Raw genomic sequence first — 21,117 nt, 5'->3', positions numbered from 1 at the left:
CCTACGTTCTACCTGACGTTCATGAATAAGCGACCTACATTCTACCTGATGTTCTTCAATAAACGACCTACGTTCTACCTGACGTTCATGAATAAACGACATACGTTCTACCTGACGTTCATGAATAAACGACCTACGTTCTACCTGATGTTCTTTATTAAATGACCTATGTTCTACCTGATGTTCTTTATTAAACGACCTACGTTCTACCTGATGTTCTTTATTAAACGACCTACATTCTACCTGATGTTCATCATTAAACGACCTACGTTCTACCTGATGTTCTTCAATAAATGACCTATGTTCTACCTGATGTTCTTTATTAAACGACCTACGTTCTACCTGATGTTCTTCAATAAATGACCTATGTTCTACCTGATGTTCTTTATTAAACGACCTACGTTCTACCTGATGTTCTTTATTAAACGACCTACATTCTACCTGATGTTCATCATTAAACGACCTACGTTCTACCTGATGTTCTTCAATAAACGACCTACGTTCTACCTGATGTTCTTTATTAAACGACCTACGTTCTACCTGATGTTCTTTATTAAACGACCTACATTCTACCTGATGTTCATCATCAAACGACCTACGTTCTACCTGATGTTCTTTATTAAACGACCTACATTCTACCTGATGTTCATCATTAAACGACCTACGTTCTACCTGATGTTCTTCAATAAACGACCTACGTTCTACCTGATGTTCTTCAATAAATGACCTATGTTCTACCTGATGTTCTTTATTAAACGACCTACGTTCTACCTGATGTTCTTTATTAAACGACCTACGTTCTACCTGATGTTCATCATTAAACGACCTACGTTCTACCTGATGTTCATCATTAAACGACCTACGTTCTACCTGATGTTCTTTATTAAACGACCTACATTCTACCTGACGTTCATCATCAAACGACCTACATTCTACGTAATGTTCTTTATGAAACGACCTACGTTCTACCTGATGTTCATCATTAAATGACCTACATTCTACCTGACGTTCATCATCAAACGACCTACATTCTACGTAATGTTCTTCATGAAACGACCTACGTTCTACCTGATGTTCATCATTAAATAACCTACGTTCTACCTCACGTTCATGAGTAAACGACCTACATTCTACCTGATGTTCTTCAATAAACATGTCAGAGCTCCCTCCTCACCCTCGTCCTCCCCATCTGGCATCCTAAATACCCCTATCCTATGCTGTCTCCCCCCTATTCTTCCCTCTGTGCTCCTCTCTGTCTTTCTGCCTCTTTGTCCCTCTGTTTCCCGGTCTCCCATCCACTCCTCTACCTCTCTCTTCCCTTGCAGCATTACCTGAGTGGAGTTCGGCTTCTCAGCTGACTCCACTCAGGTAATCAACCACATCCACGGATCCCGGACAGCTGGAAGACAACTCATTGATTACACCTCCTGCAATAAGTACCGGTTCAGCCTTCCACACCCTGCCAGATCATTGAACAAGACTCACCAGTCAGTTCACCTTCTAGCCTGCAGAAGTCCGTTGGGTTTTTTGGCATTGTTAACTGTTAACCTCCCGGCCCTACCTCACTCCACCCTCCGCCTTCCTGATTCCCACACCCTGGCCATGATCCACCCACATTTACAATAAAATCCTTCTCGTTCCCACCAGCCTTGGTAGTGTGGTTCTCCGCCCAGGTCCGCCTCGTTAGGTTCCTGACAAAACGACCTACGTTCTACCTGACGTTTTTCATTAAACGACCTACGTTCTACCTGACGTTCTTCCTGAAACGACCTACATTCTACCTGCTGTTCTTCATGAAACAACTTACGTTCTACCTGACGTTCTCCATTAAACGACCTACGTTCTACCTGACGTTCTTCATGAAATGATCTACATTCTACCTGACGTTCTCCATTAAACAACCTACGTTCTACCTGACGTTCTTCATGAAACGACCTACGTTCTACCTGACGTTCTCCATTAAACAACCTACGTTCTACCTGACGTTCTCCATTAAACGACCTACGTTCTACCTGACGTTCTTCATGAAACGACCTACATTCTACCTGACGTTCTCCATTAAACAACTTACGTTCTACCTGACGTTCTCCATTAAACGACCTACGTTCTACCTGATGTTCTTCATGAAACGACCTACGTTCTACCTGCTGTTCTTCATGAAACGACCTACATTCTACCTGCCGTTCTCCATTAAATGACCTACGTTCTACCTGACGTTTGTCATTAAATGACCTACGTTCTACCTGACGTTCTTCATGAAACAACCTATATTCTACCTGACATTCTCTATTAAATGACCTACGTTCTACCTGATGTTCGTCATTAAACGACCTACGTTCTACCTGACGTTCTTCCTGAAACGACCTACATTCTACCTGCTGTTCTTCATGAAACAACTTACGTTCTACCTGACGTTCTCCATTAAACGACCTACGTTCTACCAGACGTTCTCCATTAAACGACCTACGTTCTACCTGACGTTCTTCATGAAATGATCTACATTCTACCTGACGTTCTCCATTAAACAACCTACGTTCTACCTGACGTTCTTCATGAAACGACCTACATTCTACCTGACGCTCTCCATTAAACAACTTATGTTCTACCTGACGTTCTCCATTAAACGACCTACGTTCTACCTGACGTTCTTCATGAAACGACCTACATTCTACCTGACGCTCTCCATTAAACAACTTACGTTCTACCTGACGTTCTCCATTAAACGACCTACGTTCTACCTGATGTTCTTCATGAAACGACCTACGTTCTACCTGACGTTCTCCATTAAATGACCTACGTTCTACCTGACGTTTGTCATTTAATGACCTACGTTCTACCTGACGTTCTTCATGAAATGATCTACATTCTACCTGACGTTCTCCATTAAACAACCTACGTTCTACCTGACGTTCTCCATTAAACGACCTACGTTCTACCTGACGTTCTTCATGAAACGACCTACATTCTACCTGACGCTCTCCATTAAACAACTTACGTTCTACCTGACGTTCTCCATTAAACGACCTACGTTCTACCTGATGTTCTTCATGAAACGACCTACGTTCTACCTGACGTTCTCCATTAAACGACCTACGTTCTACCAGACGTTCTCCATTAAACGACCTACGTTCTACCTGACGTTCTTCATGAAATGATCTACATTCTACCTGACGTTCTCCATTAAACAACCTACGTTCTACCTGACGTTCTTTATGAAACGACCTACGTTCTACCTGACGTTCTCCATTAAACAACCTACGTTCTACCTGACGTTCTCCATTAAACGACCTACGTTCTACCTGACGTTCTTCATGAAACGACCTACATTCTACCTGACGTTCTCCATTAAACAACTTACGTTCTACCTGACGTTCTCCATTAAACGACCTACGTTCTACCTGATGTTCTTCATGAAACGACCTACGTTCTACCTGATGTTCTTCATGAAACGACCTACGTTCTACCTGCTGTTCTTCATGAAACGACCTACATTCTACCTGCCGTTCTCCATTAAATGACCTACGTTCTACCTGACGTTTGTCATTAAATGACCTACGTTCTACCTGACGTTCTTCATGAAACAACCTATATTCTACCTGACATTCTCTATTAAATGACCTACGTTCTACCTGATGTTCGTCATTAAACGACCTACGTTCTACCTGACGTTCTTCCTGAAACGACCTACATTCTACCTGCTGTTCTTCATGAAACAACTTACGTTCTACCTGACGTTCTCCATTAAACGACCTACGTTCTACCTGACGTTCTTCATGAAACGACCTACATTCTACCTGACGCTCTCCATTAAACAACTTACGTTCTACCTGACGTTCTCCATTAAACGACCTACGTTCTACCTGATGTTCTTCATGAAACGACCTACGTTCTACCTGACGTTCTCCATTAAATGACCTACGTTCTACCTGACGTTTGTCATTAAATGACCTACGTTCTACCTGACGTTCTTCATGAAACAACCTATATTCTACCTGACATTCTCTATTAAATGACCTACGTTCTACCTGATGTTCGTCATTAAACGACCTACGTTCTACCTGATGTTCGTCATTAAACGACCTACGTTCTACCTGCTGTTCTTCATGAAACGACCTACATTCTACCAGACGTTCGCCATCAAAAGACCTACGTTCTACCTGACGTTCGTCATTAAACAACCTACATTCTACCTGCCGTTCTCCATTAAATGACCTACGTTCTACCTGACGTTCTTCATGAAACGACCTACATTCTACCTGACGCTCTCCATTAAACAACTTACGTTCTACCTGACGTTCTCCATTAAACGACCTACGTTCTACCTGATGTTCTTCATGAAACGACCTACGTTCTACCTGACGTTCTCCATTAAATGACCTACGTTCTACCTGACGTTTGTCATTAAATGACCTACGTTCTACCTGACGTTCTTCATGAAACAACCTATATTCTACCTGACATTCTCTATTAAATGACCTACGTTCTACCTGATGTTCGTCATTAAACGACCTACGTTCTACCTGATGTTCGTCATTAAACGACCTACGTTCTACCTGCTGTTCTTCATGAAACGACCTACATTCTACCAGACGTTCGCCATCAAAAGACCTACGTTCTACCTGACGTTCGTCATTAAACAACCTACATTCTACCTGCCGTTCTCCATTAAATGACCTACGTTCTACCTGACGTTCGTCATTAAATGACCTACGTTCTACCTGAGGTTCTTCATGAAACAACCTATATTCTACCTGACATTCTCTATTAAATGACCTACGTTCTACCTGATATTCGTCATCAAACGACCTATGTTCTACCTGACGTTCTTCATGAAACGACCTACGTTTTACCTGACGTTCTCCATTAAACGACCTACGTTCTACCTGATGTTCTTCATTAAACGACATACGTTCTACCTGCTGTTCTTCATTCAGAACAGATCATCACTAAGCTTGTTGGATTGAAATAATGACAAATAAAAGCCTCAGTTCTGCATTAAATGATCAATAGTTATTCACATGGATTTTAATCAATCACTTTTTGGTGGTAGATGTTTTAGTCTTTGGTCAAATTACCAGAACATATCAGACAAGAACCTCTGAACCACTGACAGAACATCCACAGGTTCAGAACAGCAGGTAGAGTTGTCCAGGAGAACTTCACCTGAGCTCTGGTTGGAAGTCATGAACCTCCTCAGCTCACTAAACTCCCACAATGCTCTCTGCTTTAACCTCCCCTGGTCTCTACAGGGTTAAACAGAAAGAGGCTCCACCTGCTGGAACAACCAGGAACTACAGCTGACCTATACCTACTGCTAATCCATCAGTTAATAAACTATTAGTCATGATCCTCCCAGAAGCAGCAGAGTCTCAGCAACATGTAGATATAGTTTGGTGTCATGTTTGGTTCATAGTTTTATTATCATTAAAGTAGAACCCTTGGAACCCCGTAGAACCCCTGGAGAGCCCTGTGGAACACTAACTTGTAATGTAAAGCTGCTGATAAACTGCAGCCTCCATTCATCAGTCACCTGACACAGAACCGGCAGCTGATTGGCTGCTCTCAGCCTCCTCTCTGCTTCCGCAGTCTGATCTCATGCACACGCAGATCACATGCTGCAGGCATGTTGCACTGCTGACGGTTACCACAGTAACCACAGAATCTGCAGTTGGTGATTCCAGCTGCTGTTTTAACACGTTACGGAATAAGCATGTGAGACCTCCAACAGTTCCTGGAGGTTTCTGCTCTCGTCTCCTTCTCCTCTGAGGATCATATTGAAGTTCTGCAGCTCTGAGGAACCAGAACATCATGAAGGAGAGAACTCAGAGGTCTGCTGGCAGTAGAACGATAGAAAACAATTTTAATAAAAACCTGGAACCACCATGTCTCCTAAGATGTTCAACTCTGAACTAATGGTGTCTCCTCATCCTTCTGTGGAGGTTCTCAGTCATCAGGCATTGGTGATGGTTTCCAGAAACGTCTTTCAGAACCTCCAGCTGGTTTCTACCATCTCCTGCTGCTGTAGATGTTTTTCTATCTCCATGTTTCCTCTCCAGACGTTCTGGTAAATGTTCTTCATGAACATCACAGATGATAGCTTCAAGAACGTCTGGAAGTTCTGTTTTCCTGGTTCTGGCAGAAAAACTGCTCCTGAAGATAAAAGATCTCCAGGTGGTCCGGAGATTACCCGTTAAACTGTTACTGAGCTTCCTAACAAACCAAACTCACCTGCATGGGGTTAGAGTACAGATGATACCTGAGTGACACAGTGGACCAATCAGAGCACAGATTTAAACACACCTGCAGGGACAGACGGGTGGAGGCATCCAGAGGCTCGAACCTCCATCCTCCTTCTCCATCAAACTGCAGCAGGTGAGAGTGGTACTTCCTGAAGAAGAAGAAGAGACTCTGAAACATCACCTACCAACCGCTGGGTAGTGTCCTTACTGATTCATCTCTTGTTCTGGTGACCAATCACACGCTGCATCACCTGCAGACCTCAGCCAATCAGGAGGTGAGTGAGTACTGACCACAGGGAGGGTCTGTGTGTGATTGACAGCAGAGCAATCCCAGCATCCTTTGCAGCCTGGAAGATGTTTCCCTCCACGTCGATGCTGACGGCGCTCGTACATTCATCCAATAGGGCGTAGCGAGGGCTGTGCGAGAGAGAGAGGGGGAGGAGTCAGGAACGGTCTGACCGTTCTACACGTTCTACAGTAGAATATGTAAAACGGTCTGACCGTTCTACATATTCTACTGTAGAACGTTCTAGTACACCGCACCACTGTTCTGCTAATGACTGGAAACAGTTGAAGAAATTTCAGTCTGACAGATTAACATGCCACGAGTCTGAGCATGCCCAGTAAACAGTAAACAGCACCCTGTAAACAGTAAATAGTAAACAGTTACCGGTGGTAGAACATGCGAGCCATCCCCATCCTCTGCTTCTCTCCTCCAGACAGAACATCTTTCCAGTCACTCACAGACTCCCAACCTGAAAAACACACCAGTTACTACCGGATACTGCAGTACTGTTACAGTACTACCTGCAGGAGCTACCATGCAGGTCTTACTGCAGTACTACGTGCAGTGCTGACCTCCCTCTCGGTCCAGGATGTAGAGCAGGTGGACGGTACGGAGGATCTCCTGCAGGTCACAATCACTGATTCCTTTCTGAAGCATCTCCTCCACCGAGTCTGGATAGATGACCTGATCCCTGAGGGAGCCCTCAGACATGTAGGGCCTGGACACACGGACACAGGTACTACTGTAGTACTACTAGTACTACTAGTACTACTAGTACTACTACTGTAGTACTAGTAGTACTAATACAGTAGAAACTCTGAAGTAAGATCAGTTCTTAAAGAACAACTTCAGTCCTGCAGAGATCAGAACTTCAGAACTGCAACAGTAGTAGTAGTAGTACCTCTGAGGGATGTAGAACATGTGCTGTGGTTCTGGTCGGTATAGAACTCCTCCATAAACAGGCCACAGTCCACTGAGGATCCTGAACAGAGAACTTTTACCACAGCCGTTTGGACCTGTGATCAATACGTTCATCCCGTCCTCCACCTGACACACAACAACAACATCATCTTCAACATCATCTTCAACACTCTGATTGGACAGCATCACATTGATCTGTGTGTATTTAGATTCAAACTGTGTTCTATGAAGAACCAACATTAAGGAACCCTGTCCAATACGATCAGTGATTATTGATCAGGGGCCTCATTTATAAAGCTTGCGTACGCACAAAACAGGGATAGAAAGTTGTGTACGCCACTTTCTACGCAAAGGTTGTGATTTCTAAAAACAAACTTGGTGTGAGAATGTGCGCACCGGTGCTCCAACTTTGATGCTTGCTTAAGCACATTTTGGAGACAGAGGGAACGGCAGTGATGGAGGGTGAAGTGAACCAGATTGATCTCAAACCTTTATTGTCATCACATATTAGACTTGTAGAGCCGGATAATCATAAACCCTCATTGTTGTAGATGTTCATATAGTGCGTCATTCGGCCGACGACTGTATTTACAGAACTATGTTCATATATCAAACTTCCATCTTCAAATGATACAGAGCGGTGAGTGGCACTGATTGATTACTAATTTGGAAAAGGCCTGTGACAATCAGTCCAATCGCTGATCAAGTGGATAAATAGCGGGTCACAGCCGTGCGTAATGTGGCACCATGGATGAGCTGGCATTACTGGAAGATCACGTTAAGAATGGAGAGAGATTTTAGGGATAACGGGGATTTGCCCATGACGATGACTGGCTAATAAGCCGATTCAGATTCCCTAGAGCAGTGCTCTTGGATCTTTGTGCTGAACTGGGCCGTCTTAGACAGACCCCCCCGCCCAAACCACGCCATCCCGGTACAGACACAGGAGCTGACGACTCGGGGGTTTCTATTGACACCGGCTCCTTCCAGCGTTAAGTGGCCGACAGGTATGTGTTTTATATGAAGAATATATGAGGTTACATTTGTTGTCTAAATCCTATCTGGGTCTGATATACAGTTAAATGATGTCCTTTAGGTCTGGATATCACAACCATCCCTCAGTGCAATAATGCCAGCTGCTTTGGATGACATCATAAACATGACCAGTCAGTACATCAGGTTTCCTTACACTGTGGGTGAACAGGACAACATTAAACGGCAATTTGCAGCGATGTCCGGTTTCCCAAATGTAATCGGCGTAACTGACTGCACTCATGTTGCTGTAAGGGCTCCGAGTGAAGATGAATTTGTCTGTGAACCGAAAAAATGTACATTCAATCAGTGTACAAATTATTTGTACCTCGGACATGATCATAACAAACTTAGTGTCAGGGTGGCCTGGGTCAACACATGATTCATTCATCCTGACGCACAGCAGTGAACAGACTGCAGGGGGCGCTGTGTGAAATGCCGTGGATCAGCAGCTTATTTATATACAGATACATTCATGAGTTACTTTGCATTGACCATTCATGGTAAAATGTGGGTGTGTTGTGGGCGGAATGTGAGGTGGATCCACCTGTGCAATCTTCCAGCTGGTGTGTGATTATAAAGAAATTGCGTGCAGCTGTGCTTACGCACAGTTTTATAAATCGGGGCGAACGGCATACGCCCATTTCAGATTTTCGGCGTACGCAAACTTTTAGTATGGATCCTACACAATGTTTTATAAATGAAGCCCCTGGACAGTCAGATGGATGTGACTCACTGATGATGAAACAGTGACCTCATGTGGTCACCAGCTGTTACTGCATCAGACTCATTGTTTATTTATCCATTAATCTAATTATTGATCAATAAATAAAATATGAATTAAATCAACTGGATGAAGCAGTTCAGAATGAAGCACAAAGAAAGGCATAAAAATTACCTGAAACTTTGAAAAAGTAAATAAAACTGATTCTTACAGAAGCTCAGTCTGTAAACAATATTTCTGTAAACAATTAACATTCCTGTAAACAATTAACATTCCTGTAAATGCTGAGTTCAGCGTCATCTCTAGAAACGTGCGGCAGCCGACCAATGAGAGGAGCTGAAAACAGTGACATCATGAAACGTGAAGTTAAAAACACGCAGCGGTTTAAAACACTGACGTTGACACAGGTCCAGCTCTCAGACCAGAACAGGTGAGTCTCAGGTGTGTTACCTGGATGTTGAGGCGGGAAACCACCACGTCTCCACTGGGTGTGATGATTGGCAGGTTCTCACAGCGAATCCCCTTCTCCACACTGATCACCTGACCTGCACAGACCACATGATCACATGAGGAACCAAACAGGTACTAAACATTCTACTGACTGAAGAGAAAATCAGATGAACCTAAAAGCAGCTACTTGTGTGACTTTGTAGTCATGTTGTGTGTCTTTGTAGTGGTGTTGTGTGTCTTTGTAGTGGTGTTGTGTATCTTTGTAGTCGTTCTGTGAATCTTTGTAGTGGTGTTGTGTGTCTTTGTAGTCGTGTTGTGTGTCTTTGTAGTGGTGTTGTGTGTCTTTGTAGTCGTTCTGTGAATCTTTGTAGTGGTGTTGTGTGTCTTTGTAGTGGTGTTGTGTGTCTTTGTAGTCATGTTGTGTGTCTTTGTAGTCATGTTGTGTATCTTTGTAGTGGTGTTGTGTGTCTTTGTAGTGGTGTTGTGTGTCTTTGTAGTGGTGTTGTGAATCGTTGTAGTCATGTGTGTCTTTGTAGTCATGTTGTGTATCTTTGTAGTCGTTCTGTGAATCTTTGTAGTCGTTCTGTGAATCTTTGTAGTCGTTCTGTGAATCTTTGTGTGGTGTTGTGTGTCTTTGTAGTGGTGTGTGTCTTGTAGTGGTGTTGTGTGTCTTTGTAGATGAGGGCGCATGCTGGAGCTAAATGTAGCCACGTTAGCCCAGCCGGTTGACCTAACATTTAAGATCCCGGATTGTTTCCTCAGAAACATCAATGAAGCAAGCGGGACTAGTATATTCAAGAAGAGGAAGCGGGGTAAACGTGGAGGCCTCAGGCAACGCCTGAAGAAACAGCGACTAAACCGGATTCCTCTGCCCTCTGTTATAATGGGGAACGTCCAGTCTCTGAGAAACAAAGTGGATGAACTCCAGGGAAAGGTTCGTTTCCAGAGGGATTTTATGAACTGTTGTGTCATGGCATTCACAGAGACGTGGCTCAGTGAGCACGACCGGGACATCGATCTGACTATCGATGCTTTTGGGGCTCCTTTCCGTCTGGATCGACACGCAGAGGTAACGGGGAAGTCTCAGGGTGGCGGGGTGTGTGTTTATGTGAACAAACAATACTGTAGCTCTGTGACTGTAAGAGAGCGCATCTGCACGCCACATGTGAAACTTTTAACGGTATCATTACGACCTTTTTACTTGCCCCGTGAGTTCCCTCAACTTTTTATAACTGTTGTATAGAGTTATAAACGAGAGCAGACGCTGCCTCTGCCACCAACACCGTCTTCGAGGTGGTGCAGAAACTACAGGCTGTTTCACCTGATGCGCTGAACTTTATAATGGGAGATTTTAATCATGTCTGTTTTAAAAAGGTGCTCAAGAACTTTCACCAGTATGTCACCTGTTTTACCAGACGTGACAAGATACTGGATCGCTGTTACGGGTCGGTAAAGGATGCCTACAAGCCAGTTCTACTTGCCCCGCTTGGCTCCGCGGATCATAACTGTGTTTACTTGCTTCCCTCATACAAGACTGTTTTAAAGAGGGAGAAAACGAGGACCAAGGACGTTAAAGTCTGGTCAGAGGATTCAGTACTTTCTCTTCAGGAGTGCTTCAACTGTACTGACTGGAACATCTTTTCTCAGTCTTGTGGAGATGACTTGGACGCATTAGTGGATGTCACCTGTGCATATATGGAATTTTGCAGGGACATGATTATCCCTTGCAAGCATGTGAAAATATACCCGAACAATAAGCCATGGGTCTCAGCGTCTGTTAAATCCTGCATACAGAGGAAAACCATGGCTTTTAAAAATGGATCAGCATCTGACTTGCGTTCAGCAACAAAAGAATTAAAGATAGAAATTCTAAAATCAAAACACAAATACAAGCCAGACTTGGAAAGCAAGATGGCTGCTAATAATCTTGGCTCAGCCTGGGCGAGCATGAAAAGTCTAACAGGGCTTCAGAGCACAGAGCATGGCACTCGTGTTATTTTAAATGGTTCTAACACAGATGTGGATTTAGCCAATGCTCTTAACTGTTTTTTTCTGAAACAGGTCGTCTACTGAAGTCCTGTGCTAAAGAACTGACCCTGGTCTTTCATTTTATTTTCAATAAGTCTTTACAGACACAGCAAGTCCCAAACATTTGGAAAAATGCTATAGTGGTCCCAGTCCCCAAATGCAGCTGTCCTAAGACTAAATGATTTTAGACCTGTTGTTCTTACCTCAATTATAATGAAGACTTTGGAGAAATTGGTTAGGTCTGAGATCCTAAGGACAACAGAAGGTGCCCTGGACCCAGTGCAGTTCGCTTATAGACCCAGTAGAGGAGAGGAGGATGCAACTCTAACACTGCTTAACATGCTTTTTAAACACTTGGATGAGAATGGGACTCATGCCAGGATCTTATTCGTGGACTTTTCTTCTGCTTTTAACACCACCCAGCCCCATATCTTGATAAAAAGGCTGTTACTGCAGTTCAATTTAAGTAACAACCTGGTGGGCTCGATCCTTAATTTTTTAACTGACAGGACACAAAGGATCAGGGTTAACAATGTTCTGTCTGACCGAAAACACACATCCACAGGGTCACCACAAGGGTGTGTGCTTTCTCCTCTAACTGTTCATTCTGTACACAAATGCGTGTCAGAGCATATATGAAAACAGCGCAATCATAAAGTATGTGGACGACTCCGTTATTGTAAGTTTACTTAAAGGGGCAGAGTCCAGCAATGGCCCAATTGTTGATGATTTTGTTGCTTGGTGTGAGGAGTCAAACCTTCAGCTAAACACAACAAAAACAAAAGACATGCTGATAGATTATAGGAAAAGTCCTCAACAGAACTGCTTAACCTCAATCAAAGGTCAGACAATTGAGTGTGTACAGTCATATACAGCTGGTACAGAAACTATTCAGACTCCTTGAAATTTTCACTCTGTGTCATTGCAGCCATTTGCCAAAATCAAAAAAGTTCATTTTATTTCTCATTAATGTACACTCAGCACCCCATCTTGACAGAAAAAAACAGAAATGTAGAAATTTTTGCAAATGTATTAAAAAAGAAAAACTGAAATATCACATGATCAGAAGTATTCAGATCCTTTGCAGCGACATTCATATTTAACTCACATGCTGTCCGTTTCTTCTGATCCTCCTCCAGATGGTTCTGCTGCTTTATTGGAGTCCAGCTGTGTTTAATTAAACTGATTGGACTTGATTAGGAAAGGCACACACCTGTCTATATAAGACCTTACAGCTCACAGTGCATGTCAGAGCAAATGAGAATCATGAGGTGGAAGGAACTGCCCAAGGAGCTCAGAGACAGAATTGTGGCAAGGCACAGATCTGGACAAGGTTACAAAAGAATTTCTGCAGCACTCAAGGTTCCTCAGAGCACAGTGGCCTCCATAATCCTCAAATGGAAGAAGTTTGGGACGAGCACTCTTCCTAGACCTGGCCGTCCAGCCAAACTGAGCAATGGTGGGAGAAGAGCCTTGGTGAGAGAGGTAAAGAAGAACCCAAAGATCACTGTGGCTGAGCTCCAGAGATGCAGTCAGGAGGTAGGAGAAAGTTCCACAAAGTCAACTATCACTGCAGCCCTCCACCAGTCGGGGCTTTATGGCAGAGTGGCCCGACGGAAGCCTCTCCTCAGTGCAAGACACATGAAAGCATAGAGTTTGAAAAAACACATGAAGGACTCCCAGACTATGAGAAATAAGATTCTCTGGTCTGATGAGACCAAGATTGAACTTTTTGGTGTTAATTCTAAGCGGTATGTGTGGAGAAAAGCAGGCACTGCTCATCACCTGCCCAATACAATCCCTACAGTGAAACATGGTGGTGGGAGCATCATGTTGGGGGGGGGGGGGGGGGGGGTGTTTTTCAGCTGCAGGGACAGGACGACTGGTTGCAATTGAAGGAAGGATGAATGCGGCCAAGTACAGAGATATCCTGGAGGAAAACCTCTTCCAGAGTGCTCAGGACCTCAGACTGGGCCAAAGGTTCACCTTTCAACAGGACAATGACCCTAAGCACACAGCTAAAATAACAAAGGAGTGGCTTCACAACAACTCTGTGACCGTTCTTGACTGGCCCAGCCAGAGCCCTGACCTAAACCCAATTGAGCATCTCTGGAGAGACCTCAGAATGTCTGTCCACCAACGTTCACCATCCAACCTGACAGAACTGGAGAGGATCTGCAAGGAAGAATGGCAGAGGATCCCCACATCCAACGTCAATCAAACATCTTTAAAAGACAAAAATTCCTTGAGTCTGGTAGTAAAGTGGGCGAGTCGTCTCATTGGGGAGTCTCAGCTCTATCCAGCATCCCTGTACATTAACCAGTTGCAGAGGATTGCAAACTCTGAGTATATTAAATACACACCAATAACTGAGCAGCTTGTTTCTGTGATGGACAGCAGAAGGCAGAACCCTGAACAGTGGAGCCTTCACCATCGGAGTCAAAGTCCTTGTTTGTCTGTACAAAGTTGATTCTGATTTTATATCTCCGTATCGGCACCGGTGAGATCAGTGTCACCTCAATAAAGGTGAATGTAAACTATATCTAGTGACATTGGATAAAGGTGAACATAAACATTACTGATCCCTCACTGGGAACATTCACAGTGTTCCTGTGATGCCCTGGTACCAAAACGTCTCCAGTGGAAGGAACACAACTAGAACCCTTCAATTCAGAGACAACATTCACAAAAATTCACCAGATCTAAGTTAAAATGCTAATAAGAAGCTTTAATCTTTTAACAAAGTCGGTGTTTACTCATAAACCTGACAAAGGCACAGAACACGACTACAAAGATTTACAACACGACTACAAAGATACATGACTACAAAGATTTACAACACGACTACAAAGATACATGACTACAAAGATTTACAACACGACTACAAAGACTTACAACACGACTACAAAGATTTACAACACGACTACAAAGACACAGAACACGACTACAAAGACACAGAACACGACTACAAAGACACAGAACACGACTACAAAGACACACAACACGACTACAAAGATACACAACACGACTACAAAGATACACAACACGACTACAAAGACTTACAACACGACTACAAAGATACATGACTACAAAGATTTACAACACGACTACAAAGACTTACAACACGACTACAAAGATTTACAACACGACTACAAAGACACACAACACGACTACAAAGATTTACAACACGACTACAAAGATTTACAACACGACTACAAAGATACACAACTACAAAGATACACAACAACAAAGCTAAACAACAAGACTACAAAGACACACAACACAACTACAAAGGTACACAACACGACTACAAAGGTACACAACACGACTACAAAGGTACACAACACGACTACAAAGACTTACAACACGACTACAAAGATTTACAACACGACTACAAAGATTTACAACACGACTACAAAGACTTACAACACGACTACAAAGACTTACAACACGACAACAAAGATTTACAACACGACAACAAAGATACACAACACGACTACAAAGATACACAACACGACTACAAAGATACACAACAGGACTACAAATATTTATAACACGACTACAAAGATACACAACACGACTACAAAGACACACAACACGACTACAAAGATTTACAACACGACTACAAAGATACACAACACGACTACAAAGATTTACAACACGACTACAAAGATACACAACACGACTACAAAGATTTACAACACGACTACAAAGATACACAACACGACTACAAAGATACACAACACGACTACAAAGACACACAACACGACTACAAAGATTTACAACACGACTACAAAGATACACAACTACAAAGATACACAACAACAAAGCTAAACAACAAGACTACAAAGACACACAACACAACTACAAAGATTTACAACACGACTACAAAGATACACAACAACAAAGACACACAACACGACTACAAAGACACACAACAACAAAGATACACAACACGACTACAAAGATACACAACACGAATACAAAGGTACACAACACGAATACAAAGGTACACAACACGACTACAAAGACTTACAACACGACAACAAAGATACACAACACGACTACAAAGATTTACAACACGACAACAAAGATACACAACACGACTACAAAGATACACTACAGGACCACAAAGATTTACAATATGACTACAAAGATTTACAACATGACAAAGATACACAACACCACTACAAAGACTTACAACACCACTACAAAGATTTACAACACGACTACAAAGATTTACAACACGACTACAAAGATTTACAACACGACTACAAAGATACACAACACGACTACAAAGACACACAACACGACTACAAAGATTTACAACATGACTACAAAGATACACAACTACAAAGATACACAACAACAAAGCTAAACAACAAGACTACAAAGACACACAACACAACTACAAAGATTTACAACACGACTACAAAGATACACAACACGACTACAAAGATTTACAACATGACTACAAATATACACAACAACAAAGATACACAACACGACTACAAAGATACACAACAAAGATTTACAACACAACAACAAAGACACACAACACGACTACAAAGACACACAACAACAAAGATACACAACAAGACTACAAAGATACACAACAAGACTACAAAGATTTACAACACGACTACAAAGATTTACAACACGACTACAAAGATTTACAACACGACTACAAAGATACACAACACGACTACAAAGATACACAACACGACTACAAAGATACACAACATGACTACAGAGATTTACAACATGACTACAAAGATACACAACACGACTACAAAGACACACAACATGACTACAAAGATATACAACACGACTACAAAGATACACAACACGACCACGATATAAAACACGACTACAAAGATACACAACAAAAGACACACAACATGACTACAAAGATTTACAACATGACTACAAAGATACACAACACGACCACGATACACAACACGACTACAAAGATACACAACACGACCACGATACACGGCACGACTACAAAGAGTGTAGTCTTTGTATGTGTGTGTTAATGTCACTGTTCAGATAACGTTCAGACAAAGTTTAGCTAACTTCAGTCAACATTCAGACAGAGGACAGTGGTTCATTCTGTTGCCGTAGAGACTGGGACGGTGGATCAGCTGATGGGTTCTGAAGGACTCACCTCTGATCTCCAGCGGACCACAGACTCTCTGACCATGTTCAGGTTCTCCTCCTGCAGCCATCAGCTCCTCCCCTCGGTCCACAGAGCGACGGTAGATTCCTCGGTTCACGTCTTCAAACACGTCCAACATCTCAGAGACCCGGGCGGTGTAGCCTGCCAGCTCCGTCACCTGCACAGGTAGGAGGTCAGCGGTTGGTCTACAGCGGCACCCGAGTACAGGTACAGCTGGAGAGGAGGCGTACCTCTTTGTAGGAGCTCATGATCCTCTCCACGGCATCGGCGGCGGCATTGAGGAGGTTCCTGGCGGTGGTGAAGGCCTGCGTCCGCTCGCTCACCAGATCCTCCTCCTTCATCACCAGCGCCGCCTGCTTCACCTCCTCCGAGTCTGAGAGGCAGCAGGAATTCAGCTTCACCGCAAACTGGGCAGGGTTTAAACACACAGGGTGGGGCTTACCGTATTTAGAGTATCCAGTGGCGGTAATGATGGGCACGGCAACCATCACCAGGCCGGAGGCGCTCCACACGTACTTCATGAGGAACTGTTCCAACATGATGTACCAGAGACGCTTCAGCAGGATCTGATGGATCTGAGACGACAGCAACATGTAGCTCCGCTGCAGCTGGGCCATCTCCACCTACGAATCAAACGCAACGACAACAAATGTGTGTGATAGTAATCAATATCCGATTACTATCACACACAGAGCCGTCTCCACCTACGAATTAAACGCGCCCACAATAATCATCACACACAGGGCTGTCTCTATCTACAAATCAAACACGCCCACAACAATCAACACCTACAGGGCCTTCTCCATGTATAAATCAAACGCACCCACAACAATCATCACACACAGGGCCTTCTCTATGTATAAATCAAACGCACCCAGAACAGAGACTCTCTGCTTCCTGTCTTTTTCAGATTTTTACTGCGGCTGTCCACCAGGAGGGGTGTCTACCTTGTGTCCTCCGTAGAATGCGATCTCCTCAGAGTTGGTGATGATGCGTGAGTGCATGTATCGCAGGTCTCCTTTCCTCTTCGCCTCCTCGGCCACCAGCTTGCCGAAGCGAGGCGAGCAGGAACGCAGGACTTTAGCGGTCAGCGCCACCACCAGGCCGGCAATGACCGACGGCCACGTGGTGTTAGCTCCTGTAGAAGGAAGATCACATGTATTGGTAGTGTGTTTAATATGAACAAAGCAACACATGCACTGTTAGCGTGTTTAACATGACCATAGCAACACATGCACTGTTAGCGTGTTTAACATGACCATAGCAACACATGCACTGGTAGCGTGTACCTTTAGCGTGCTTACTTCAGACACAGGAACACACGTACCTTTAGCATGTTTAATATGAACACAGGAACACGCGTACCTTTAGCATGTTTAATATGACCAGAGGAACACGCGTACCTTTAGCATGTTTAATATGAACACAGGAACACATGTACCTTTAGCATGTTTAATATGAACACAGGAACACATGTACCTTTAGCATGTTTAATATGACCACAGGAACACATGTACCTTTAGCATGTTTAATATGACCAGAGGAACACGCGTACCTTTAGCATGTTTAATATGAACACAGGAACACGTGTACCTTTAGCATGTTTAATATGAACACAGGAACACGTGTACCTTTAGCATGTTTAATATGACCAGAGGAACACACGTACCTTTAGCATGTTTAATATGAACACAGGAACACGCGTACCTTTAGCATGTTTAATATGACCAGAGGAACACGCGTACCTTTAGCATGTTTAATATGAACACAGGAACACATGTACCTTTAGCATGTTTAATATGAACACAGGAACACATGTACCTTTAGCATGTTTAATATGACCACAGGAACACATGTACCTTTAGCATGTTTAATATGACCAGAGGAACACGCGTACCTTTAGCATGTTTAATATGACCAGAGGAACACGCGTACCTTTAGCATGTTTAATATGAACACAGGAACACGTGTACCTTTAGCATGTTTAATATGAACACAGGAACACGTGTACCTTTAGCATGTTTAATATGAACACAGGAACACGTGTACCTTTAGCATGTTTAATATGACCAGAGGAACACATGTACCTTTAGCATGTTTAATATGACCACAGGAACACATGTACCTTTAGCATGTTTAATATGACCAGAGGAACACGCGTACCTTTAGCATGTTTAATATGACCAGAGGAACACATGTACCTTTAGCATGTTTAATATGACCACAGGAACACGTGTACCTTTAGCATGTTTAATATGACCACAGGAACACGTGTACCTTTAGCATGTTTAATATGAACACAGGAACACGTGTACCTTTAGCATGTTTAATATGACCAGAGGAACACATGTACCTTTAGCATGTTTAATATGAACACAGGAACACGTGTACCTTTAGCATGTTTAATATGAACACAGGAACACGTGTACCTTTAGCATGTTTAATATGACCAGAGGAACACGTGTACCTTTAGCATGTTTAATATGAACACAGGAACACATGTACCTTTAGCATGTTTAATATGACCAGAGGAACACGCGTACCTTTAGCATGTTTAATATGACCACAGGAACACATGTACCTTTAGCATGTTTAATATGACCGGAGGGACACGCGTACCTTTAGAGTGGGCGGTGCGCAACAGCGTGTAGCAGGTGACGATCACGTCCAGGATAGGTTTGGTCAGGTTGGAGTACAGGTGAGCGATGGAGGCTGAAAACATGACGATGTCTTCGGTCAGAGACTGATCGGGGTTGGACAGACGACCGTCCATGTTGCTGACACGGTAATAGGTCTGCGGACACGGAAAGAACACAGAAAGGACATGGCTGAAGACTGCAGGACATCCGATGGAGGGGTTCGTCGGCCCTGACATCACACCTGCCACAGGTGTGTTACCTGGTTGGTGAAGTACAGCTGGTAGGCGTGGTTGACCAATCGGCTCCTGAAGCTGAGAGTCAGCTGACCCTCCAGGAACCTGATGGCGCTGTTGATGAACGTTGCAGGAACTGCGACGAGCAGCCACTTAGAGAGCTGCAGCACGAAGGCCTGAGGATCCTTCTGCACGATGCTGCGCACGATCACACCTGAGGATCAATATATGGGTAGAGACAGACAGGTAGAGACAGACAGGTAGAATCAGACAGGTAGAGACAGACAGGTAGAGACAGACAGGTAGAGACAGACAGGTAGAGACAGACAGGTAGAGTCAGACAGGTAGAGTCAGACAGGTAGAGTCAGACAGGTAGAGACAGACAGGTAGAGACAGACAGGTAGAGTCAGACAGGTAGAGTCAGACAGGTAGAGTCAGACAGGTAGAGTCAGACAGGTAGAGACAGACAGGTAGAGTCAGACAGGTAGAGTCAGACAGGTAGAGTCAGACAGGTAGAGTCAGACAGGTAGAATCAGACAGGTAGAATCAGACAGGTAGAGTCAGACAGGCAGAGACAGGTACGGACCGTCCAGTGCAGCCACGTAGATGGACAGGAAGGTTCTGGACATCAGGGTCAGAGAATGCAGAACCAGCAGTCCGATCTCTGGACTCAGTAACCGTGGAAATAAGAGCTTCAGGAGACGAGACAGTCGGAGGACAAACTCTCTGTTCACTGAGGGGGACCTGAGGACACAAACACGGTCAACAGCTGCTGCTCACCTGTCCATGGGTCACCTGAGCACACAGTCAGCTTGACTTACCTGCTGTGATTCTTCTTCTTCTTCTCCTCGCCATTAGTGCAGCTGACCACACCCCCAGGTAGATTAGCTCCGCCCAGAGGTTCACCTGCTGCACTCCTCTAAAAAACAAACACACCTAAAGTCAACTGCACTGTGTGTCTACAGGTGTTTACAGGTTTGTACAGGTGTGTGTGTACAGGTGAGTACAGGTGAGTCTCACCTGCAGCCTCCTCCAGATGTATGGGGTGAGTTTCTTGACGGCGTAGGCAGCCAGCAGCACAGCTGTCAGCTTCCTGAGTCTGGAGCTCCGCCTCAACTTAGCTGGCAGCTTCTGATAGGCCAGCTGCATGATGACAAGTGGATGACAGGCGACCAATCAGAGCGCAGAAACAGCAGGTGTCACAGGAGTCCTGTTTGAGAGGGTCCAGGTGACTGAAGGGTCGTTGTTATGGAAATGCCATGGTGACCTCAGAGTCTGCACCTGCACAGGTGAGACGTTACCAATTACACCTTAAAGTCATCAATCGATTGGTCAGTTGATTCATTGTGAGTTAAGCAGCGGCTCAGGGGCCAAATGTGGCCC

General features: G+C 43.9%; 1 protein-coding gene across 18 annotated transcripts in view; it reads right to left on the bottom strand.

The window, feature by feature from the left end:
• The window catches only part of LOC110968354 (ATP-binding cassette sub-family D member 1-like), a 31,680-nt gene that overhangs the window by 4,253 nt on the left and 6,310 nt on the right, over positions 1–21,117 (bottom strand). For 2 of the 18 annotated variants that reach the window (XR_007938640.1, XR_007938637.1), the window contains exons 2-19: positions 20,755–21,015; positions 20,556–20,653; positions 20,321–20,478; positions 19,761–19,948; positions 19,482–19,656; positions 17,810–18,000; positions 17,305–17,485; positions 17,093–17,235; positions 16,851–17,019; positions 9,653–9,747; positions 7,427–7,572; positions 7,098–7,243; positions 6,910–6,994; positions 6,531–6,656; positions 3,795–6,388; positions 3,223–3,332; positions 1,025–2,562; positions 13–925 (exon numbers count right to left, since the gene is read on the bottom strand). Coding sequence is in view for 1 of the 18 variants with exons in the window: in XM_051941069.1 (XP_051797029.1) it covers positions 6,301–6,388; positions 6,531–6,656; positions 6,910–6,994; positions 7,098–7,243; positions 7,427–7,572; positions 9,653–9,747; positions 16,851–17,019; positions 17,093–17,235; positions 17,305–17,485; positions 17,810–18,000; positions 19,482–19,656; positions 19,761–19,948; positions 20,321–20,478; positions 20,556–20,653; positions 20,755–20,883 (2,118 nt within the window). In the remaining 17 variants the exon portion in view is untranslated. Of the gene's footprint in view, positions 1–12; positions 926–1,024; positions 2,563–3,101; positions 3,201–3,222; positions 3,333–3,728; positions 6,389–6,530; positions 6,657–6,909; positions 6,995–7,097; positions 7,244–7,426; positions 7,573–9,652; positions 9,748–16,850; positions 17,020–17,092; positions 17,236–17,304; positions 17,486–17,809; positions 18,001–19,481; positions 19,657–19,760; positions 19,949–20,320; positions 20,479–20,555; positions 20,654–20,754; positions 21,016–21,117 lie in introns of those variants that run through there. The other 16 variants (XR_007938659.1, XR_007938642.1, XR_007938658.1 and 13 more) reach the window with 16 other exon arrangements.

This window comes from Acanthochromis polyacanthus, chromosome 2 (genome assembly GCF_021347895.1).
Source record: "Acanthochromis polyacanthus isolate Apoly-LR-REF ecotype Palm Island chromosome 2, KAUST_Apoly_ChrSc, whole genome shotgun sequence".
NCBI classification, from domain to species: Eukaryota; Metazoa; Chordata; class Actinopteri; family Pomacentridae; genus Acanthochromis; species Acanthochromis polyacanthus.
Note: the sequence above shows the minus strand (reverse complement) of the source record. Positions and strands in the feature narration are given on the sequence as shown.